A 24,254-nucleotide genomic window follows, 5' to 3' on the forward strand; every position below is an offset into this window, starting at 1 on the left:
TGGAAATAAAATGATGAGAAACAGAAAACGGGCTGCCGGCTGACTATCACCCATTTTACATTATTGCAGAAAGTCAAGATCTAGCCCCTTGTGGGGTAAACTGCCAGCGGATCACCTGCCTGTATAGAACCCACCCAATTCTTCTTTCCATTGACATCAGCTCCAACAGTTTCTCACCTGATGTAAACATAACTCCCTGGCTTTAAGACATATATAAATGTCTTAACTAAAATCTTTGTTTGGCTAAATGTCAGGTTAATGACATTTGTGTGTCTCATCGCAGTAAGAGAAGTTCCAAAACCTTTGTCAGATGTTTCTGGAACCGACATCACAGAACCAACATTCAGAGCAGCTTCAATGTTAATATTTTCCATTTTTCACCTTGTAAATATTGTTGCTATGACTTCGGCTTTCATACATTTTCAGGCTGGCGTATTTGTGATTCATCAACACTTTTGTGCTTCACATTGTTTACTATGTAGCCTTTGCTTTGTTTTCTGATTCTTCAGGTTCTTTGACTCAACACCTCTGGGCCAAATCCTCAATCGTTTTTCTGCTGACACAAATATAATAGATCAGGTATGAACGTTAAATATCTCATCTGCTTGTGAGTATTGTGACAGATTGCACAGACTGGTCTTGTAATCACTGTGCTGTAATTGAGGTATTTGAGATGATTAAGGATTTCATAGGGTACATAGGGAGAAAGTATTTCCTCTAATGGGGGAGTACAAGACAAAGGGGCATAACCCAGGTGGGTAAATAGAGTTGTCTTACAAATCAGCCATGATCTAATTGAATGGTGGCACAGGTTCAAGGGGCTGAAGAGTCTACTCCTTCTTCTAAGTGACTATAATGGTATTTGGGAAGCTCTATGCCCTTAATAAAATGGAACATGTATCTGAACCATGGCCAGTTCAACCAAAGCCCTTTTAGGAATTAAGAAAGTTGGAATCAGCTAAAATCTTCAGTAATTATTTGGGGGACAGTTACATTAAAATTATTTTGTGCCTTGAAATTTTTGGATGTTTATTGATGTGTTCATCTAAACGGATGAGGTGAATTGTTATATTTGGGTCAAAAAGTTCAAGAGTTCATTGTGGACTTGAAACTGGAGCATGTGCATGGTTACTGACCTAAACTGATGTTGGGACTTCGCTTTGGGCTTTAAAGTAAGTAAAAACACTCCCAGAAATAGCATTTGATAGGAGATCGCCTACCTGTCCTCTCATCTTAAAATTAAATCACTGTTAAAGAATCAATTTTAATGACAAATAAATGTATAATTGTGGTTTCATATTGCTTTGCAAACTGTAAACCTAGATCATCACAACCTGACCACACATTGCTAATCATTTCCTGTAATTCCTTGACATTATTCAGCTATTAGTTTGCTATTTGTATTGAGAAGCAATGATAAGGAAGAGTAAGAGTGTCAGCATTTCGCTTTCTTGATTGAAATCTTTCAATAGATCATTTGGTACCTTCTAATACCTGTACCTGTGAAGATGAACATTTTGTTGAAAATGATCCTAAATGACCATGTTAAAGATTTAGCAATCAAAATGGATTAAGTCATATAGCAATATGACCTTAATAAAGTAATTCAGTGGTATATATGTCAAAATTTCACTTGCTGCTTTTGAGTGCCCAGTTATTTTGTAATGTGAATCACTGCCTTTAGATAGAGGTAGTCCAATAAAGAAGATGAAGGAAAGCACACTGAAGTCACTTTTATCACTTGGGGTTAATGAGCCAGTAATGTCCTCAAGAAAGGATAGGTGGCCCTTAAAAACCCATCTGTTTCAGCCAGTGTTCACCATTTAATGCAATGGTGCTTCTAGGACATCATTTTAGTTTGGTACTGGTCATAGCCTGTGCCTGACACCAACCAGCTCCATGGGCATTGGAGCCGACAAGGCCCAGACAAGATAATTAGCACTCTTGCCCCTCCCAAGCCCACAAAAAGTATCAGGGCCACCTGACCTTGGGACCAATGTTCTGTGTAAGCTGTGTGGGTGTGTGGCTGCACAACAATCTGGAATTTTCCAAGCAGGGGACAAACAGGCTGCACACAAGCAGCGGTCTCTTTAAGACCTGCACATGCACAGCCGCGCGACAATCTTAGAGACCACGCAGTGCAACAAACGGGCTGTGCACAGCAAAGGAAAATCAGGGGGAACATTGCCTGGGACCCCCACCCTCCACGATCCTGGGCTCCCACTGCCTGTACTTATCCTGCTAGCAGCTGGGACGGTCCGGCAAGCTGCACAGGATGTCTTTTTGGCATCCCACAAACTGAGACCAGTGCCTCAAAACCACGGCCATCTCTTTAATGCAGGTACAGGTGATTGTCTGGTCAGTCAAAACTGACCCCTATGTGTGAGTCATGTAGCAATTGATGGACATTAGCTTTCAACAGGAAGGACATAACGATGATGCAGCCAGAGATGGGATGTGAACCAACAGTCAGAAAAAATGAAAGGAATGTTGACAAGAAAAACTGCAGGCTGGTCTGAGCAGAAACAGCTGTTCCAGACCGCATGAGAGTGTGACATCTGTTGTGAGCAAGACCTTGCTGTCACTGCAGCTTTCCCCATTGAAGCAGAATTCAGCTGTGTTAATTGAGCCAAATATGAACTCATACATTGATGTAGACACCACTTGGCATTCTTCCCACTGCAGCCCACTATCCCTCGAGAAGAATGGTGACTTTAGGAGAGTTGTATGGGATTTGATGCATCCCACTATTTGACCATAGATGACACAGTTTGAAATATGACTAGAAAAGTTAGCAAGTGAGATGAGATCAGTAACTGTTGCCTCTTTGGACAGTACTTGTGTCAGGTGTTGGTTGTGGCTCAGTGGGTGCTGCTTTTGCATTTGAGTTAGGTGATTGTAGGTTCAAGTCCTGGAAGTCCCATTCCAGAGTACAAAATGCAGGCTTGCATGCAAAAATAGTGCTGAGGGCATGTTGGAGGATGCTGTCTTTTGAATGAGACGTTAAACCAAAGCCCCATCTGCCCTCTCAGATGGACGTAAAAGATCTCAAGGCACTACTTTGAAGAAAGGTAGGGGAGTTATTCCCAGTGTCCTGACCAATATTTATCCCTCAATCAACATAGCAAAAAAACGGTTATCTGGTCGTTATCACATTGCCATTTATGGGAGCTTGCTGCGTGCAAATTGGCTGTCGTGTTTCCTGCATTACAACAGTGACTACACTTCAAAAGTACTTCATTGGCTGTAAAGTACTTTGGGACATTCTTTGGTCATGAATGGCGCTATATAAATGCAAGTTTTTCTTTCTTTCTTTTAGCATATCCCACCAACTCTGGAGTCCTTGACTAGATCAACCTTCCTCTGCCTGTCATCAATAAGTGTGCTCTTGTTTGTCACGCCAATCTTCTTTATGGCTTTATTGCCCTTTGTTGTTGCCTTTTACTTTATACAGAAGTACTTCCGGGTTGCCTCAAAGTAAGTAACGATCAAGCGCGTATATCTTTGAAACGTTTTCAGAAGCAGGACACTGCTAAACCCTTTCTTATTGTTTAAGACTCACAATATAATCAGATGTTTAAGTTGACCTCACTGAGATGAGAAGCAACTAGTTTTTGCAATGCACATGTCCCTTTCGATGACTTTCATGTGCTCTTCATCCATTGCAAAGAAAGATTTTAGATTCATCAGACTGAGCATTCCTGGATCCCTGGCACTGTTGGTGGAGCAGATCCCGAGGACTCCTCCCCCGCCAAAGGTCAGGGACCCTGCCCCAAGTTACAGGGATGGGACAATTTGAATAGCTAGGGGGAGCTGGGCTATTTGTTCTTCCTTTATAAAATTAGCTGTCTCGCATGCATTTCCTTTATGCCAGCCTCACACTGCCTATGTCACAGTTTAGCTGTAACACTTTATGAATGGATGAAATTAAATAAAACATAACTCGATAACTTTGAACACTGAAGAAAATCTTAACAATCAAACACAAAAAGTAAACCAATCAAATCACACCATATTTCCTCAAAAAATCTTTATCAGCCGATTTTCCCCTCTTTGATGAACTTACTGGACACAGGTAAAAAAGAGAAATTAGGTACAACAATAAAACCTAAAAATATAAGTAATTGATCAGAAATATTTCAGCCTCTCCATAAAATTTAAAATGCCTCCAGTCCGGTGCAGGGTACCAACTAATTTAAACAGGGTATACAGAATTTGTTCTGGTACAAAAGAGGTGGGCATATTTTGTCCAATGGCCCTAAACCCACAACTTTCTGACTCAGAAGCACGAATGCTACTAACTGAGTCATCGCTAATTCTACTACAGTATGGCTCCTTGTTGGTTCTAGGACATGTTGTTGCTGAAAACTATTCTGGACATACTGAAGAAATTCACTACCTTTCTGACATGTGTTAGTCTGCTTATCTCAATCCATACGAAAGTTAAAATCCTCATTAAAACCGTTCTGCCTTTACTACATGCTTGTTTAATTTTCTTAGCATGGAATGACTTCCTACCATGTGTAGCTATATGTCTTGTGCTGTCTTAACCCCTTCTTTCTATTGTGTATTTGTGAAGGGATCTTCAGGAGCTGGATGACAGTACACAGTTACCTCTACTGTGCCACTTCTCAGAAACTGCAGAAGGGCTTACTACAATCCGAGCATTCCGGTAAGGCAGTGAAGCCTTCCAAATGGTTCTCAGTTACAAATTGTAATTTGTAAATTGCAAGTTCTGAATGCATCATGATCTTCTACTTTGTGCTGGGTGCCATATTTATTACAACCTGCAAAGGTCTTTGAGTGACAGCCACTCAAAATGTGTTATCATTCACGCCAGTGAACATAATGGCTGACTTTCTTGAGTCATGCACATCAGGCTGGCTGTGGGCAGGGCTTCCGCCGTGCCTGCCTAATGACCTCAGCGGGTAACCATTAACATTGGAGAGGTGTGACATGGGTGCTAATCCCAGTGCTTGTTATTTGGGAGGGCGGGATATCAGGCTGGGCAGAGACTGATCATAAGACTGCTGCAGCGCCTTAAAGAGGAGGACTGAAAAATGCTGGGGCATATGGGGGCTGAGTAGAGTATCTTAGCTCAGCATCAGGGAAATTAAAGAGCACCACCCAATAGCAAGGAGTTAAGATTAAGAAAACTCCCTAAGTGAATCAAGGAAAAATGAAGGCTGGATAGGCTTCCAGATTCCCCTTACTGCACTATGGGGCTGGGGGTAACTTTGACTTTGGGCAAATGTGTAAGAACAAGGAATATCAGATCAGCAGGCTGTTTTCATGCCCTGTTCAACTTAATGGTCTTGAACTCAGGAACTGAATATTCTATTGTTACAAGAACTAGGGGAAACAGGCAGATGCCTGTTAGCGTTGCCCTGGGTTGCCTGAGGCTTTTTTTTTTAGAGGAGCCTGGCCTGTGCCAAAGTCCTGGAGGACAAGCTGATCTGCAGATGGGGTACTATTTGATTTTCTGCACCACCCAACCCCCAACCACCCAGTAGTTTGCATTTCAATCTCCATCAGCAGTCAAAAGGTCCCTGATCACCCAGTCCAGAGAAACAGCTACTGGCATGAGAGACCTACAATGGCCTCTGAATTACCAGTCCTGCTGCTGGAACTGGGCCCTGACAGTCAGCTGGTAGGGTTGCCCACCCTTCAGAATCATCCTGGAGTCTCGAGGAATTAAAGAATAAGCACTTTGACAACACTGCGAGCAACACAAGAGAAAAATCACAGGGGCATTAAGATCAATTGTGTGCTTTATTTATTTTCTTTGAATGCTTTTGATTATTAGTTATTAAAATATTGGCGATGGAAAAGAAAAGCTGTTTGGCAGCATGGGGCAGTTGGAGATGGGAGCTCATGTGATAAAACCTCCAGGAACACCTCCAACCAGAGTTGGCATCCCTAGGGTCTGCACCATGGATATCTCTGGACGATTTAAGTAGGTGGACAACAGGCCCAGGAAAATTGGCTTTAGTTAGTCTTTCTGCCAAAAGTGAAGATCTTTTTAAACAGTGCTGCTTCTATGTTTAAAAACAGGAGAAACATGTAATGACCTGGAAAACCCTGTCTTTTTTTAACTCTATTATCACAGCAAATGAAACAATTGAAATGGATACAAATGTGTTGCTGTAGTCTGTATATGGAGCTTAGAGAAATAGCAATAACAAAGTGAATTGAAGAAAAGAATCTGTTCTGTTGCAGACATGAAGCCAGATTTAAACAGCGTATGCTGGAGCTCACAGACGCCAATAATATTGCCTACTTGTTCCTGTCTGCAGCCAACAGATGGTTGGAGGTCAGAACGGTATGAGTGGAAAAATTTATACTCTAAATATTCCCAATTGCAAGTAGAGAGACCATTGGTGTGACAAGCCATAAGAAATGCAAGCGAATGTGTGTCAATGTTGCAGCGTCTTAAAATAGCACAGACATCCTTTTACGTCTGTTTCGGAGTCCCAGCTCAAGTCAGTGAACGTTTGCCCAAAAACCTTCCAAATTGTTCTCAGTTACAAATTGTCAAATCTGTTTCTCTTTTTATCAAAAATATATATTGCAATTCCCCACATGGATGCCTTGTTTTCTTCACAATATGCCAAGGCCTACTCGCTTGCAATAAGTGTTTCTCCTTCATGTCATTCAGTTCAAGCGTTGTGTAGAATGTGTGTAAGCATTCTGCACCTCTGAAAGGCCAGACACCAGCAATGACATCGCTATTCAACATTGCCACACTGGCAGAATTTAACATTGGCAGCTCTTCCAAGCACAGCTTTCACTGTTTTGATTACAATGAAGCTACAATATGTGTCTTTACTTTTATTGGTGAAGTATCAAGGTTTCAGATCATGTGTTAACTCCTTCCCTACAGTCGGACTTCTTACTTGGAGTACTTTAAATAATTCCTCACTATTATTTTGTTTGGTCAACAATGCATTACATCAGGTACTAGTTTGTAATGGTGGCTGCATCCACGTAACCACATTGGGCAATTAATGTGTAATTAATGATGAGTAGATTAGCTATGCGAGAAATACTTTTTTAACGTAATGGAATGGTATTGGTAGGATTATTATTTAAGTCATAGAGTTATGCAGCACAGAAACAGGCCCTTCGGCCCATCGAGGCCAGAATTACAGGAGCGCAGATATCTCAGTGCTGTAGGGCTGGAGGAGGTTATAGAGATAGGGAAAGCGAGACCATTCAAGATTTTGAACCCCAGGATGAGAATTTTAAATTTGAGGTTTTGCTGGATCAGGACCCAATGAAGATGGTGTTCAAGATGAGGCTGTACAGCACATAAAAACATACACGAGCATCAGATGGAATTATCAGACCAAAAACACTAGTGAGCACACTAATCTCCTAACCTCCTTTATTCTGCTGGAGGCCACAAGGGTGAAATTAAAATTGGGTGGTTACACAAAACAGGCGATAGTGAATCGGCAACCAAATTTGCACCCTGCACAGTTTTCCATTCGTATGTGCTCCCATCCAAGACATTTAACAACCCCCACCCCCCGCCCCGCCACTCCCAATATAAAATTTGTACCCCTAACTAATACTCCTAAACCAAATAGCCCTTTCAAATTGACCTTATCTAACAACCCTGCCCCCCTCCCCCCCGCTATAATTCTGTACATCTCTAGCAGATCTCGCCTTGACCTGCTTCCTTCCAATTGGGAAAGCCTCAATGTCTCTAATCCTTCCTTGCTAGCATGGATTTATGAGATTCTTCCCCATTTTGGGTGACAGCATTTCAGATAAGCCTAAAGGTTGTCAGAATGTAGAAGAATAAACACGGAACGGTGGGAACATTTGTCAGCTTGCACTCGTAGCCTCATTTGAGTTAGGAGAGGGGAAAGTGGAGCTGACTTTCGGTAAAAGACACCAATCAGCGGGTACGTGGAGTTTGGCCAAGTGTTCTGCGATTTCTATAATGTTTTACGTCAGTCCTGTGCTTGATGAACTGTGACTTACTCATTTCTGATTCCAGTAAATGAGAAAAGTGACGCATTGTGCCGCACTATTTACTTATGGAGACAATTATTATAGTTTAATTGTTCGGAAATGAAATTATCAGACTCCAAGAGATCATTGTTACATCAGTGATATAATTTCATGCAAAAATGCATACACTTTATAAAAGCAATGCAATTTAGGCATCATCGGTTTTATCTATATATATAAAATCACCCCTTTTCAACATTCTGTTATTAAGGTGTTGCCTCAAGGTGCCGGTTGATAGATTCCCAGAAAAGCTGGGACTAGCCCGGCACAATCGGACTCACGTCCCTCTTTCTCCTGACTTCAGTAACTCCCAAGATGTGTGAAAATTCTGCATAGTTGCTAATACTACACGGGTTTAACTATTTCTAGCTTTAATTTGAATTTTCCCAAACAACCCACAAACAACAAATCACTGTGTGGTTAGTAATTGTAATTATTTTGGTTTTTGGATGAGAGTTATAGAGTTACACAGCAGAACTGGGAGCACCAGTGAGGTTTGTGATGCCCTGTATGATAGCTGACTCTATCTGATTCCCAGCATGTTGAAGCCAGACGGGAGAACTAGATGAAGGTTGACATCCAAGGCTTCCATACCAGAGCTGCAAGCAATCGTGAGAGGTACTGCTGCTGTGCCTCTTTCACGGGCAGCTTCACTCTGACTGGAGGTTTCCTTGGAGTTGACCCATAACCCACAGAGAACTATAGTTCAGTCATGCCCAGATAAACAAAGTGACTTCCTCCAGATCCAGTGTCAGAGTCAGCAAGGTGTTTTACACACTTTCAAAGAAATACGGTGTCTGCCATGCTCAGTGGTAGAACTGTTGCCTCTGAGTCAGAAAGATGTGGGTTCAGTGTATGAGCACAAAACCTAAGCTGACACTCTAGTGCAATACTGAGGAAGTGCAGCAATGCCAGAGGTGCCATCTTTCAGATGAGGTGTAAAGCTAAAGCCCTGTCTGCCCTCTCAGCTGGATGTAAAGATCCCCTGACACTATTCAAATAGGAGCAGGGGTCATCCCTCTGGTGACATGGCCAATATTTATCCCTCAACCACCATCACTAAAACAGATGAGCTGGTCATTATTTCATTGCTGTTTGTGGAACTTGCTGTGTGCATATTGGCTGCCAGCAAATTGGCTGCCACATTTCTTTACATTGCAACCATGACTGCATTGAAACATAAATGTACTTCATTGACTGTAAAGTGCTCCAGGACATCACAAGGCTGTGAAAGGTGCGATAAAAATGCAAATTCTTTCTTTGACTGCAGAAAACAGCCATTTTCTTTCAAAGGTATCCTCTGTCAGGTCCAAAACTAATGGTTCTGCTACTGGTGAGGAGGTGACCCTCTAGTGCCCTGCCCCTGCACTGTTCGAGAGCATAGAGTCATAGAGTCATAGAACACACAAACAGGCCCTTCGGCCCATCGTGTCTGTGCCGGCCATCAAGTACCTACCTATTCTAATCCCAGTTTCCAGCACTTGGCCCGTAGCCTTGTACGCTATGATGTTTCAAGTGCTCATATAAATACTTCTTAAATGTTGTGATGGTTCCTGCCTCTATCACCTCTTCAGGCATTGCGTTCCAGATTCCAACCACCCTCCGGGTGAAAAAAGTTTTCCTTAAATCCCCTCTAAACCTCCTACCCCTTACCTTAAATCTATGCCCCCTGGTTATTGACCCTTCCGCTAAGGGAAAAAGTTTTTTCCTATCTAACCTATCAATGCCCCTCATAATTTTGGATACCTCAATCATGTCCCCTCTCAGCCTTCTCTGCTCTAAGGAAAACAACCCTAGACTTTTCAGTCTCTCTTCATAGCTGAAATGCTCCAGCCCAGGCAACATCCTGGCAAATCTCCTCTACACCCTCTCCAGTGCAATCATATCCTTCCTATAGTGTGGTGACCACAACTGTACACAGTACTCCAGCTGTGGCCTAACTAGCGTTTTATACAGCTCCATCATAACCTCCCTTCTCTTATATTCTATGCCTCGGCTAATAAAGGCAAGTATCCCATATGTCTTCCTAACTACCTTATCTACCTGTGCTGCTGCCTTCAATGATCTATGGACAAGTACACCAAGGTCCCTCTGACCCTCTGTACTTCTTAGGGTCCTACCATCCATTGTATATTCCCTTGCCTTGTTAGTCCTCCAAAAATGCATCACCTCACACTTCTCAGGATTAAATTGCATTTGCCACTGCTCTGCCCATCTTACCACCCCACCTATATCGTCCTGTAATCTAAGGCTTTCTTCCTCACTATTTACGACACCACCAGTTTTCGTGTCATCTGTGAACTTACTGATCATACCTCCTAAATCATTAATGTACACTACAAACAGCAAGGGTCCCAGCAGCAATCCCTGCGGTATATCACTGGTCATAGGCTTCCACTCGCAGAAACAACCCTCGACTATCACCCTCTGCTTCCTGCCACTAAGACAATTTTGGATCCAATTTGCCAAATTGCCATGCATCCCATGGGCTGTTACCTTCTTAGTCAATCTCCCATGCGGGACCTTATCAAAAGCCTTACTGAAGTCCATGTAGACTAAATCAACTGCTTTACCCTCATCAACATATCTGGTCACTGCCTCGAAAAATTCAATCAAATTAGTTAGACATGATCTCCCCCTAACAAAGCCATGCTGTCTATCCTTGATTAATCCCTGCCTCTCCAAGTGGAGATTAATCCTGTCCCTCAATGTTTTCCAATAGTTTCCCTACCACTGATGTTAGACTCACTGGCCTGGAATTACCTGCTTTATCCCTGCTACCCTTCTTGAATAATGGTACCACATTCGCTGCTCTCCAATCCTCTGGTACCTCTCCTATGGCCAGAGAGGATTTGAAAATTTGTGTCAGAGTCCCTGCTATCTCCTCCCTTGCCTCACGTAACAGCCTGGGATACATCTCATTTGGGCCTGGCGATTTATCCACTTTTAAGCCCGCTAAAACAGCTAATACTTCCTCCCTTTCAATACTAATATGTACCCCCTTCCTGATCTCTACACCTACATCGTCCTTCTCCATAATGAACACAGATGAAAATAATCATTTAAAACCTCAGCTATGTCCTCCAGCTCCACACACAGATTGTCACTTTGGTCCCAAATGGGCCCTTCTCTTGCCCTTAGTATACTTACAAAATGCCTTGGGATTTTCCTTTATCGTGCCTGCCAGTGTTTTTTCATGTCCCCTCTTTGCTGCCCTAATTACTTATTTTAAGTACTCTCCCAATGAAAAGGAATGAAACCGGACGGACCACCCGACATCGACCTAGGCACTGGAAACCACAATGGCAAACCCAGCCCTGTCGACCCTGCAAAGTCCTCCTTACTAACATCTGGGGGCTTGTGCCAAAGTTGGGAGAGCTGTCCCACAGACTAATCAAGCAACAGCCTGATATAGTCATACTCACGGACAATGTCCCAGACACTGCAATCACTACCTCTGGGTAATTCCTGTCCCACCGGCAGGCCAGACCCAGCAGAGGTGGCGAGACAGTGTCTACAGTAGGGAGGGAGTTGCTCTGGGAGTCCTCAACATCAACTCCAGACCCCATGAAGTCTCATGGCATCAGGTCAAACATGGGCAAAGTAACCTCCTACTGATTACCACCTACCGCCCTCCCTCAGCTGATGAGTCAGTACTCCTCCATGTTGAACACCACTTGGTGGAAGCACTGAGGCTGTCAAGGTCACAGAATGCACTCTGGGTGGGGGACTTCAATGTCCATCACCAAGAGTGGCTCGGTAGCACCACGACTGACCGAGCTGGCCAAGTACTAAAGGACATAGCTGCTAGACTGGGTCTGCGGCAGGTGGTGGGGGAACCAACACAAGGGAAAAACATACTTGACCTCATCCTCACCAATCTGCCTGCTGCAGATGCTTCTGTCCATGACTGTATTGGTAGGAGTGACCACCGCACAGTCCTTGTGGAGACGAAGTCCTGCCTTCACATTGAGGATACCGTCCATCGTGTTGTGTGGCACTATCACCGTACTAAATGGGATAGATTTCAAACAGATGTAGCAATGCAAAACTGGGCATCCATGAGGCGCTGTGGGCCATCAGCAGCAGCAGAATTGTACTCAACCACAATCTGTAACCTCATGGCCCAGCATATTCCCCACTCTACCATTACCATCAAGCCAGGAGACCAACCCTGGTTCAATGAAGAGTGCAGGAGGGCATGCCAGGAGCAGCACCAGACACCAAAATGAGGTGTCAACCTGGTGAAGCTACAACCCAGGACGACTTGCATACCAAACTGCATAAGCAGCATGCAATAGACAGAGCTAAGCGATCCCATAACCAACGGATCAGATCTAAGCTCTGCAGTCCTGCCACATCGAGTCATGAATGTTGGTGGACAATTAAACAACTAACTGGAGGAGGTGGCTCCACAAATACCCCCATCCTCAATAATGGGGAAGCCCAGCACATCAGTGGGAAAGATAAGGCTGAAGCATTTGCAACAATCTTCAGCCAGAAGTGCCGAGTTGATGATCCATCTCGGCCTCCTCCTGAAGTTCCCAGCATTACAGATGCCAGACTTCAGCCAATTCGATTCACTCCGCGTGATATCAAGAAACGACTGAAGGCACTGGATACTGCAAAGGCTATGGGTCCTGACAATATTCCGGCAATAGTACTGAAGACCTGTGCTCCAGAACTTGCCACACCCCTAGCCAAGCTGTTCCAGCACAGCTACAACACTGGCATCTACCCAGCAATGTGGAAAATTGGGTATGTCCTGTACACAAAAAGCAGGACAAGTCCAACCCGGTCAATTACTGCCCCATCAGTCTACTCTCAATCATCAGGAAAGTGATGGAAGGTGTCATCAACAGTGCCATCAAGCAGCACTTGCTTAGCCATAACCTGCTTAGTGATGCTCAGTTTGGGTTCCGCCAGGGCCACTCAGCCCCTGACCTCATTCCATCCTTGGTTCAAACATGGACAAAAGAGCTGAACTCAAGAGGTGAGGTGAGAGTGACTACCCTTGTCATCAAGGCAGCATTTGACCAAGTATGGCATCAAGGAGCCCTAGCAAAACTGGAGTCAATGGGAATCAGGGGGAAAACTCTCTGCTGGTTGGAGTCATACCTAGTGCAAAGGAAGATGGTTGTGGTTGTTGGAGGTCAATCAGCTGAGCTCCAGGACATTACTGCAGGAGTTCCTCAGGGTAGTGTCCTAGGCCCAACCATCTTCAGCTGCTTCATTAATGACCTTCCTTCAATCATAAGGTCAGAAGTGGGGATGTTCGCTGAAGATTGCACAATTTTCAGCACCATTTGTGACTCCTCAGATACTGAAGCAGTCCGTTTAGAAATGCAGCAAGACCTGGACAATATCCAGGCTTGGGCTGATAAGTGGAAAGTAACATTTGCGGCACACAAGTGCCAGGCAATGACCATCTCCAACAAGAGAGAATCTAACCATCTCCCCTTGACATTCAATGGCATTACGCTCGCTGAATCCCCCACTATCAACATCCTAGGGGCTACCATTGACCAGAAACTGAACTGGAGTAGTCATATAAATAACGTGGCTGCAAGAGAAGGTCAGAGGCGAGGAATCCTGTAGCGAGTACCTCACCTCCTGTCTCCCCAAAGCCTGTCCACCATCCACAAGTCAGGAGTGTGATGGAATACTCTCCACTTGCCTGGATGGGTGCAGCTCCAACAACACTCAAGAAGCTCAACACCATCCAGAACAAAGCAGCCCACTTGATTGGCACACCATCAACAAACAGTCACTCCCTCCACCACTGACGCACAGTTGCAGCAGTGTGTACCATCTACAAGATGCACTGCAGCAATGCACCAAGGCTCCTTCTGCAGTACCTTCCAAACCCGCGACCTCTACCACCTAGAAGTACAAAAGCAGCAGATGCATGGGAACAGCACCACCTGCACGTTCCCCTCCAACTCACACACCATCCTGACTTGGAACTATATCGCCGTTCCTTCACTGTCGCTGGGTCAAATTCCTGGAACTCCCTTCCTAACAGCACTGTGGGTGTACCTACCTCACATGGACTGCAGCAGTTCAAGAAGGCAGCTCACCACCACCTTCTCAAGGACAATTAGGGATGGGCAATAAATGCTGGCATAGCAAGTGACGCTCACATCCCATGAATGAATTTAAAAAAAACACTTTCTATACTCCTCTAGGGCCTCCGCTGTGTTCAGCGCTCTGAATCTGCCATAAGCCACTTTTTTTTCCTGGTGCAATCCTCTATATCCCTTGACATCCAGGGTTCCCTGGACTTGTTGGTCCTACTCTTCACCTTAACGAGTACATGTTGGCTCTGAACTCTCACTATTTCCTCTTTGACTCCCGCTGGTCTGATGTCAACGTTCCTACAAGTAGTTGCTCCCATTCTGGCTCCCAGTCCACTTTGGCCAGATCCTGTTTTATCATACTGAAATTAGCCTTCCCCCGATTCTGTACCTTTATTTCCGGTCTGTCTTTGTCCTTTTCCATAACTACCTTAAGCCTTACAGAGTTATGGTCACTATCCCCAAAATGCTCCCCCAGTGACAATACTACCACTTGTCCAGCTTCATTTCCTAGGATTAGGTCCAGTACTGCCCCTTCTCTTGTAGGACTATCTACGTGCTAGCTCAAAAAGCTCTCCTGTATGCATTTTAAGAATTCCGCCCCCTTTAAGCCTTTCGCACTAAGACTATCCCAGTTGATATTAGGGAAGTTGAAATCCCGTACTATTTTTAGCCTATTATTTTTATACATCTCTGAGATTTGCCGGCATATCTGCTCCTCTATCTCTCCCTGACTGTTTGTTTGGAGGCCTGTAGTACACTCCCACCAGCCAAGTGATTGCCCCCTTTTTGTTTTTAAGTTCTACCCATATGGCCTCATTTGAGGAACCTTCTAAGATATCATCCCTCCTTACTGCAGTAAATGACTCCTTGATCAACAGTGCAATACCACCTTCTCTTTTATCCCCTCCCCTATCACGCCTGAAGATTCTATACCCTGGAATAATGAGCTGCCAGTCCTGCCCCTCCCTCAACCATGTCTCTGTGATAGCAATAATATCATAATCCCATGTGTTAATCAATGCCCTCAATTCATCTGCCTTACTGGTAAGACTCCTTGCATTAAAATAGATGCAATGCAGCCTTGCATTTTTCCCTTGTGCCTTAACAGGTCTCTCTTTGTTCTGTCTTCCAGACTGACTCCATTTCTCTTCTATATTTGACTGTGCATCACCCCCTACAGTACCTCCACTCTGTATCCCATCCCCCTGCCAAATTAGTTTAAACCCCCGCCCCCAACAGCACTAGCAAACCTCCCAGTAAAGGTGTTGGTCTCATTCCGGTTCAGGTGCAACTCATCAAACTTGTGGAGGTCCCACCTTTGCCAGAAACAGTCCCAGAGATCCAGGAAACTAAAGCCCTCCCTCCTGCACCATCTCCTCAGCCACGCATTCATCTGCTGTATCCTCCTATTCCTATACTCACTAGCACGTGGCACTGGGAGTAATTCAGAGATTACAACCTTTGAGGTCCTGATTTTTAATCTGCTACCTAGCTCCCTAAATTCTTGTTGCAGGACCTCATCCCTCTTTCTACCTATGTCGTTGGTACCAATGTGTAACACGACCTCTGACTGTTCACTCTCCCCCTTCAGAATGTCCTGCAGCCGCTCCGTGACATCCTTGACCCTAGCACCAGGGAGGCAACTTACCATCCTGTAGTCACGTTTGCGGCCACAGAAACACCTATCTGTACCCCTTACGATAGAATCCCCTATCACTATAGCTCTCCCACTCCTTTTTCTCCCCTCCTGTGCAGCTGAGCCCCCCGTGGTGCCATAGACTTGGCTCTTGCTGCATTCCCCTGAGAAGCTATCTCCCCCAACTGTATCCAAAGTGGAAAATCTGTTAGAAAGGAAGATGGACCCAGGGGACTCCTGCACTACCTGCCTAGTTCTTCTACTCTGCCTGGCAGTCACCCATTCCCTTTCTGTCTGAGCAGTCTTTACCTGCGGTGTGACCACCTCCCTGTATGTGCTATCCATTATGATCTCAGACTCGCAGATGCTCCACGGTGTCTCCAGCCACCGCTCCAGATCCGAAACACAGATTCTGAGTAGCTGCAGCTGGAGACACCTCCTGCACATGTGTTTGCCCTGGACATTGGAAATGTCCCTGACTTCCCACATTGCACAGGAGGAGCACTCCAAATTGCCGAGCTGCCCTGCCATGACTTACCCTTAATTTATCTCCTTAAATTACGCAGCATGCTCCTGCTCACGTATGCTCTCTGAGACACACAATGTGCCCTTCTCAAACAGACTATCATCTAGGATATATAAGTTGCAACTAGTTGGGGTAGTGTTGGCAGATGTGTGAGAAGTTAGCTTGCTCCATTTCCTTGACAGGACAAGCTAATCTTCAGGTTGCCTATAGAAACAGAAAAGGAGCATAGGTTAGAATGGTTGGTGCAGACACTGTTTTAGTTAGTGTTTAGTGTTTAGATGGCAATGTATTGTGTATCATAGTGGTCTGCTGGAATGTATCCACATGAATGTGTAAGTAAGGGAGCTGACCTTTACAGATGTTAATGCAACAATAGTCCCAGTTTTAATTTGCAATTTGAAAGTGCAACCTGATCTAGGTCTGCCTTTATTGCAAAGGGATTGGAGTACAAGAATAAGGAAGTCTTGCAACATTTATACAGGGCTTTGATGGGACCACACCTGGAGTACTTTGGGCAGTTTTGGTCTCCATATGTAAAGAAGGATATAGTTGCATTGGAGGCGGTACAGCGAAGGTTCACTGGACTGGCCCCTGGAATGCGAGGGTTGTCCTATCTTGAGACGTTGAGCAATTTGGGCCTATACTCTCTGGAATTTAGAAGAATGAGAAGTAATCTCACTGAAACATACAAGATTCTGAAGGGGCTTGATAGGGTAGCCACTAAGAGATTGTTTCCCCAGGCTGGGGAATTTAGAACACAGGCACAATCTCAGGATAAGGGTTGATCATTTAGGACTGAGATGAGGAGGAATTATTTCACTCAAAGGGTTATGAATCTTTGGAATTCTTTACCTCAGAGGGTTGTGGATGCTCCATCGCTGAGTAAATTTAAGTCTGGGTAGACAGATTTTTGGTCTCGCAGGAAGGGATAGGGGGAGTGGGCAGGAAAGTGAAGTTGAGACAGAAGATCAGCCATGATCATATTGAATGGCAGAGCAGGCTGGAGAGGCCGTATGGTCTACTCCTGCTCCTATTTCTTATGTTCTTATGTTTCAGTATGAGCATGCATATGAATCATTGCAAGTAACATGACATGAGTGTGTTGCATACAACCATAGTCAAGGTGTAACAGATTGTGAAGACACAGGTTGTGCTGTGCATACTTTGTCAATCTGCCTGATGTTGAGATCCTTTGGCAGATTTCCTGGTTCTGCCACATGTCCTTTTTATCTGCATCTCCTTTGGGTTTTGGACTCTTTCTATCACCTTTCCTTCCCTTTGCAGTCTGCTGTGAGACAGGCACCCCTCAGGGCCAAACAGGATAGCCTCCTTTTGCCCACTTCCTGATTTTAGGAGGCCCTTGTGGATGCTGCAACATTCTTCAGCAACTGTAAATTCTTTCTTCCTCCTATCTCTTCTAGCAGAAGAAGAAAAAAAAACCATCTCCTATTTAATTTGCAGCTGCAGTTCCACATCTCACCTAAATTCATTGACTCTTCGCTGCAAGATAGTTCCATGTATGACATCCTGTTTATAAGTCTCTGCTCTTCATGCGCAGTCCTAGACAGTGAGTATCAGCAAGCAATCCATCCATGGAGGGCAATCAAAGTCAATTCTGAGCCTGCTCTGAGCTGACATTCACAATGGCATGGATGCCATTAGATCACATTTCGGAACAGGAGCCCTTGCTGGTTTTTCTGCTCCCCTAATCCCTGGGCTGAGTGGGACAGCTAACTGAACACAGGGCAAAAATGGGGCCTTTCATTTTAATGGTTTAGTGCCACGGTGCATGCCATATTCAACCACTAAATTCTTGGAAGTCAAGCCTATTCTTCTGATCGGTAATGGTAGACAGCTTGTCATGTTGAAGTAAACTGACATATTCTTCCTATTCATTTAAACAGGACTATCTTGGTGCTTACATTGTACTCACTGCAGCTCTAGCCTCCATAACGGATGCCTATCAGAATGAACTTTCATCTGGTTTTGTGGGATTTGGTCTTACCTATGCATTAACAGTAAGTAGACTTGTTTGTCTTTGTCAAATATAATGGGCTGGATTTTTGGTCCGAACTGAGCTGGGATTGGAGGGGGCAGGGCTGAAAACTAGCCCCACCAGTCAGCGTGCTGGTTCCCTGGCTCCATCTCACCTCCAGGTCATTTTTGCGGAGGTGGGATCGTGTCTGGCAAGTCTACCTGCCCACATGCGGTGGTAGCCAATCAGGCTCATTAAGAGCCTAATTGAGGCCAATTAAAGAAGGCTGAATGGAATTTTCCAGTCAGCCTCCAAGTTCCCACACCAGTGGGGGCCGGTTTAGGTGCCTGGAGGCGGACATCCTGTGGCAGGACAAGAGGCCAACACTCCAGGCAGGCCTAGGGGCCCTCTCTGACTGCCTAGGTGCAGGAACAGCCACACCCCTCCACCCACCCCCATCCCCACTGACAGCTGGCTGCTGAAATTTAATTCAAGATTTAAAGAGGTTGGCGAGATGATGCCTCCATTTTGAAGTGCCTCCTCTCTTACTTACCTTCCACTGCAGCCTGCTGCGGTTTTCAAGCTGGAAGGCCTCTGATTGCCCTTCCAGCTTTGAGAGACCACCCGCTGTCCTTAATTGGACAGAGAGCCTGTCTCCATGCCAGTTAAGGGGGCGCCCCCATGACAATCCCAGTGAGTGACTGTTGCCCCCTGAGGGTGCATTCAGGACCCGGAAATAATCCTGAACTCTGTTTCCTGCTCCTGGAGGGAAAATTCAGCCCAATGATCTTGCAAATCCTTAGTACTCAACCTTGTCGGTTTCACTGCGATCAGGCCTAATTTTGTACCCCATCTCTGATTGGGTCAGAACTCAGGATCAAACTGAATGTTTCCTATCTGTGTTAACTAGGTTTGTGCTCAGTGTAAAACTAATTGTTGTATCTGTCAGTTATATGGCATTCTTTAGTTTGCTGTCAATGCTGACAGGGCTTATCATCTGCCTTAATCTGCTCTTGTATTTGCTTTCAATTCTGCATTGGACTCATGAAAACCAATGAAGCCCCATTAAACCACAGTAAACGCTAAGCATTATGGAAGAGGTTGCATAGGAATTTGTTAAATACATTTACTGTATATGGGGTCTCATGAGGTATTTGGGCCTCCTTTATGTTTTGTCTTTGATTTGATTGATTTTACGTGAAACGTTAAACTGAACTCCAAGGGTTAAATTACAGGGAAAGATTAAACAAACTAGGGTTGTATTCCCTGGAAATTAAAAGGTTAAGGGGTGACTTGATCAAAGTTTTCAATTTATTAAGTGGAACAGATAGAGTAGATTTAGAGAAACTATTTCGCCTGGTTGGGAAGTCTCGGACTAGAGGGAATTGCTTAAAAATTAGAACCAGACCTTACAGGAGTGAAATTAGGAAACATTTCTAGATTTTTGTTTTCCAAGGGTATTAAGGGATAAGGGGTAAAGGTGGGTATATAGAGTTAGGGTGGAGATCAACCATAATCTCGTCGAATGTGAAACAGGCTCATGAGGCTAAATGGCCAACTCCTGATCCTGTGTTTCTATATTCCTATGTTCTTGTAAAGCCCCGTCTGCCATCTCAGGTGGATGTAAATGATGTATGACAGTATTCGAAGAAGAGCAGGGGAGTTCTTCCCGGTCCCTCAACCAACATCACTAGAGCAGATGATGTGCTGCCTGTCCCTCTATTATAACAGTGACCACATTTAAGTGAAGAACGTCATTGGCTGTGAAGCACTTTGGGACGTCCTGAAAGGCCTATTTAAATGCAAGCTCTTTCTTCGTATAGGTTTGTAATTACCTTAACTGGGTAGTGAGAAATCTCGCTGACTTGGAAGTGCAGATGGGAGCTGTGAAGAAGGTGAACAGTTTCCTGAACATTGAGAGTGAGAATTACGAAGGAACCATGGGTATGATTTACAAATACAATAAATCCCTTGGAATGTAAACCTTGAAGTGAGAAGAGATAGCAGTTAGAAGTGTCTTCGTTAAAGTACATGATAATGCTACGTATGGTTATAAATAAAGATGCACTTCATAAAAAATTAATGTACGTTATTCTCAGGTGTATAAAAATTAAGCACATCAGGCAAACTTGTGTAATGCATGCATTACTGAGTACAATTCTTTTGTCACTCTAATTTTTCTCCTCTTTCACGCTTGTGCATCTAGTATGGTCAACCTCCAGTACATTTGTGAGCTTAGTCGGTGAGTGCCCATGGGGGTGTCACAATTCTATCCACATGCTTGCACTTTCTAGCAGACTCTGAACAGTAGCCAGCAGCAGGAACTCTGAGTGATGTTTCCTAGCCTCCCCTAATCTTACGCATGTTCCAGTTTACTACTGCATAGACCAATATTGCAGGCCTCGTCCATAACAAATACAAAGAGGTAGGAGTTATGTTCTAGCTGTATAGAGCTCTGGTCAGACCCTATCTGCAGTATTGCATTCAGTTCTGGACACGACAGGCTGAATTTTACCAGCCTCTCGATGTCGAGGGTCGTGGTGGTGGGAGGGGGCCATAAAATACTTGCAGGAGTGGCCCACCATGGCCCCCAATGCCGACAAGGCCCCGCCGCATTTTACCAGCGGCGGCGAAACCTCAGTGCGGCCCCTGCCACCGAGTGGCGGGGCCTTCATTTACACATTAAAATGAATGGAAATAAATTTAAATCAACTCACCTTATCCCAGTGGACGTCCCACGCCGATATTGCAGCCGCCAAACAGAAGTCCCCCGCCTTCGGAACGCTGTTCAGAGTTCTGAAGCATGACACTGGTGGAGGGGGGGGGAGCAGTGAAATCTTCAGGTCAGGAGGGGTGTAGGAGCAGGGAAAAATGCTCCGATTGGTTGTGGGGATGGTGCAAGGGTATTGAGGGTCAAATGTTCTGAAGGTGGGGGGTTATAGTTTGTAATTTTACAAATTGTTTTTTCGAGGGGATGGGTTATTTAATTAATTGATAACTCAGTGGGGGGTGGGGGGGAGTTGGAAAGGGGATTGAAAGTGTTTGACATTTTGTTTGTTATTTCTGGGTGTCAGCACTTTTAAACATTTTATTGAACCTGAAGGGCTTGAAGTCCTCTAAAAAATGGTAGCGGTGCCTGCACGGTGGCGCCGGATGCCATTGCCGGGTACAGAGCAGTCGCTCCCTCTACATCATTGGGGACGGCCGCTCCATCCCCTCCATTGAAATGAGCCCCCGTGTGAAATATCGCGAGGGGTTAGCGAGGGCGCATCCGTTTCTGAAGACCGCCGACTTCAAAAGCCCTACATCTCAGACAGGATATATTGGCCTTGGAGCAGATGCAGCACAGATTCGCCAGAATGATGCTGGAACTAAAAAAGTTAAGTTATGAGTGCAGGTTGCATAGACCAGGCTTGTATTCACTTGTGTATCAAAAATAAAGGGGTTTAAGATTAAAGGCCACAATCTTCCAACTTGCCTTAAATATAGGGGTGGTGCCAGAGGACTGGAAGATTGCAAATATTACACCTTTGTTTAAAAAAGGCAAGATGGATAAACCTGGCAATCACAGGCTAGTCATTTTAATGTCAGTGCTGGGGAAGCTTTTAGGAACAACAATACTGGAGAAAATCAACAGTGACTTGGAAAAGTATGGACTAATAAAGTTGAGCCAGGATGCATTTTTTTTTAGGGGCAAATCGTGTTTGACTAAAATAAAAATAAAATACTGCAGATGCTGGAAATCTGAAATAAAAACAAAAAGTGCTGGAAATACTCAGCAGGTCTGGCAGTACCGGTGAAGAGGTCACTGTCCTGAAACTCTGCCTCTCTCCACAGATGCTGCCAGACCTACTGAGTATTTCCAGCACTTTCTGTTTTTATTTTGTGTTTGAGTAACTTGATTGAGTTGGATGAGGGCAGTGCAGTTGGTGTTCTGCATATGGACTTTTACAAAAGGTGTTTGATAAAATAAAAACAGAGAAAATGTTAGAAATACTCAGCAGGTCAGACAGCATCTGTGGAGAGAGAAACTGAGTTCATGTTTCAGGTCAATGACTTTTCCTCAGAACTCTTTTTGGGAGTCGCTGGGCTTATAGTGAAATTATAGTGAACCTTTTGCATTAGGCGTTTGATAAAGAACCACATAATAGGATTGTTAGCAAGATTGAAGCCCATGAGATAAAAGGGACAGTAACAGCAAGGATTAAAAACTTGACTAAGGGATAGAAAACAGTTGTAGTAGATGGTTGTGTTTTTGACTACAGGGAGGTATATAGTGGTGTTCCTCAGGGTTCAGTACTTGGACCACTACTGTTTTTGATTACATTAATGACTTCGACTTGGAGGTGTGGGACACAATTTCAAAAATTTACAGGTGACATAAAACTTGGAACTCTAGTAAACTGTGAGGAAGATAGTAATAGTTTACAAGAGGACATCGACAGGCTGGTGGAATGGGCAGACACATGCCAATGAAATTCAACACAGAAAAGTATGAAGTGATACATTTTGCTAGGAAGAATGAGGAAAGATGCTAAATGGTGTAATGTCAAAGGGTGCAAGAACAGAGAAATCAGGGGGTGTTTGTGCACTAATCTTTGAAGATGGCAGGGCAGATTAACAAAGTAGTTAATAAAGCATATGGAATTCTGTGCTTTACAAATGGAGGCATGAGTGCAAAAGGCAGGAAGTTATGCTAAACCCATGTAGAACACTAGTTCAGCCCCAACTGGAGTATTGTAGCCAATTCTGAGCACTGCAATTTAGGAAGGATGTGAAGACTTTGGAGAGGGCGCAGAAAAGATTTACTACAATGGTTCCAGGGATGAGGAATTACAGTTATATTGATAGACTGAAGAAGCTGGGATTGTCCTCCTTCCAGCAGAGGGGCTGAAGAGGAGATTTGTTAGAAGTGTTTAAAATCGCGAACAGTTTCGATAGAGTAAATAAAGGAGAAACTGTTGCCAATGGCTGAAGGGTTGATAACCAGAAGGCACAAATTTAAGGTGGTTGGCAAAATAGATAACATAGGAAAATCCTTTATGTAAAGAGTGGTTAGGATTTGGAATGCACCACCTGATGGGGTGGTGGATACAAAGTCAATAGTAACTTTCAAAAGGGAATTAAATAAATACAGGAAAAAAAATTTCAGGGATGTGAGGAAAGAGCCAGGGAGTGGGACTAACTGGATTACTGGTGCAGACTCGATGGTTTGAATGGCCTTTCTCATTGCTGTATTATTCCATGATTCTATGAATACATAGGGTAGATAGAGAGAAAAGGTTTCCTTTGTGGGGGAATCCAGAACAAAGGAGTATAACTTTAAAATTAGACTTAGGTTTTTCGGGGTGAAGCCAAGGAGCATTTCTTCACAAAAAGTTAGTGAAAATCTGGAACTCTGTCCCCAAAATGCAATTGAAAATTCGAGATTTAGATTGATAGATTTTTGTTAGGTAGGAGTATTCAGAGTTATGGAACCAAGCGTGATAGATGGATTTAAGATACTAATCAGCCATGATCTGATTGACTGGCATTATGAGCTTGAGGGCTGAATGCTCTATTCCTCTTCTTATGTTCCAATAACCCATGCTCCTGGCCAGGAATACAAAATCACCCAATACATCTGAAGAATTTGAATAAATGTGACTTTTTTTGTACCAGGTATGTAAGTCATTTGTACTCTTCCATGTTGTGCACAGAGTTAAAGGGGTAGGATTTACAAATAAGCACACCATACCTAGAGATTCACATGGTGGATGGAGATATCAGGCAGTTGGGCATGCTGATCTCTGTGCCTCTATTTCTGGTGTGTTCTCTGATATGTTCTCACTTTGCATGACACTCTGTGCCAGAAATGCTCATTTGTGAAATCTAACCCATAGCAACATGTAGTGTGTATCAATGGGTCAGTTAAAATATGTATAAATATCATGATGGATGTATGTTAAATTATATGGGGGGGGGGGTCTTAATTTAAAGCCAATCCACCTTATTACCAATGATCTAATTGAATGG

At 44.1% G+C, this 24,254-nt stretch overlaps 1 protein-coding gene across 4 annotated transcripts in view; it reads left to right on the forward strand.

Moving 5' to 3' along the window:
• The window catches only part of abcc9 (ATP-binding cassette, sub-family C (CFTR/MRP), member 9), a 206,112-nt gene that overhangs the window by 153,419 nt on the left and 28,439 nt on the right, over window positions 1-24,254 (forward strand). For all 4 annotated transcript variants that reach the window (XM_068058911.1, XM_068058912.1, XM_068058914.1 and 1 more), the window contains 6 exons: window positions 510-579; window positions 3,320-3,477; window positions 4,580-4,672; window positions 6,220-6,322; window positions 18,169-18,282; window positions 20,063-20,183. In XM_068058911.1, coding sequence (XP_067915012.1) covers window positions 510-579; window positions 3,320-3,477; window positions 4,580-4,672; window positions 6,220-6,322; window positions 18,169-18,282; window positions 20,063-20,183 — 659 coding nt within the window. The remainder of the gene's footprint in view (window positions 1-509; window positions 580-3,319; window positions 3,478-4,579; window positions 4,673-6,219; window positions 6,323-18,168; window positions 18,283-20,062; window positions 20,184-24,254) is intronic.

The sequence above is a fragment of the Heterodontus francisci genome, chromosome 27, assembly GCF_036365525.1.
Source record: "Heterodontus francisci isolate sHetFra1 chromosome 27, sHetFra1.hap1, whole genome shotgun sequence".
Taxonomy (NCBI): domain Eukaryota; kingdom Metazoa; phylum Chordata; class Chondrichthyes; order Heterodontiformes; family Heterodontidae; genus Heterodontus; species Heterodontus francisci.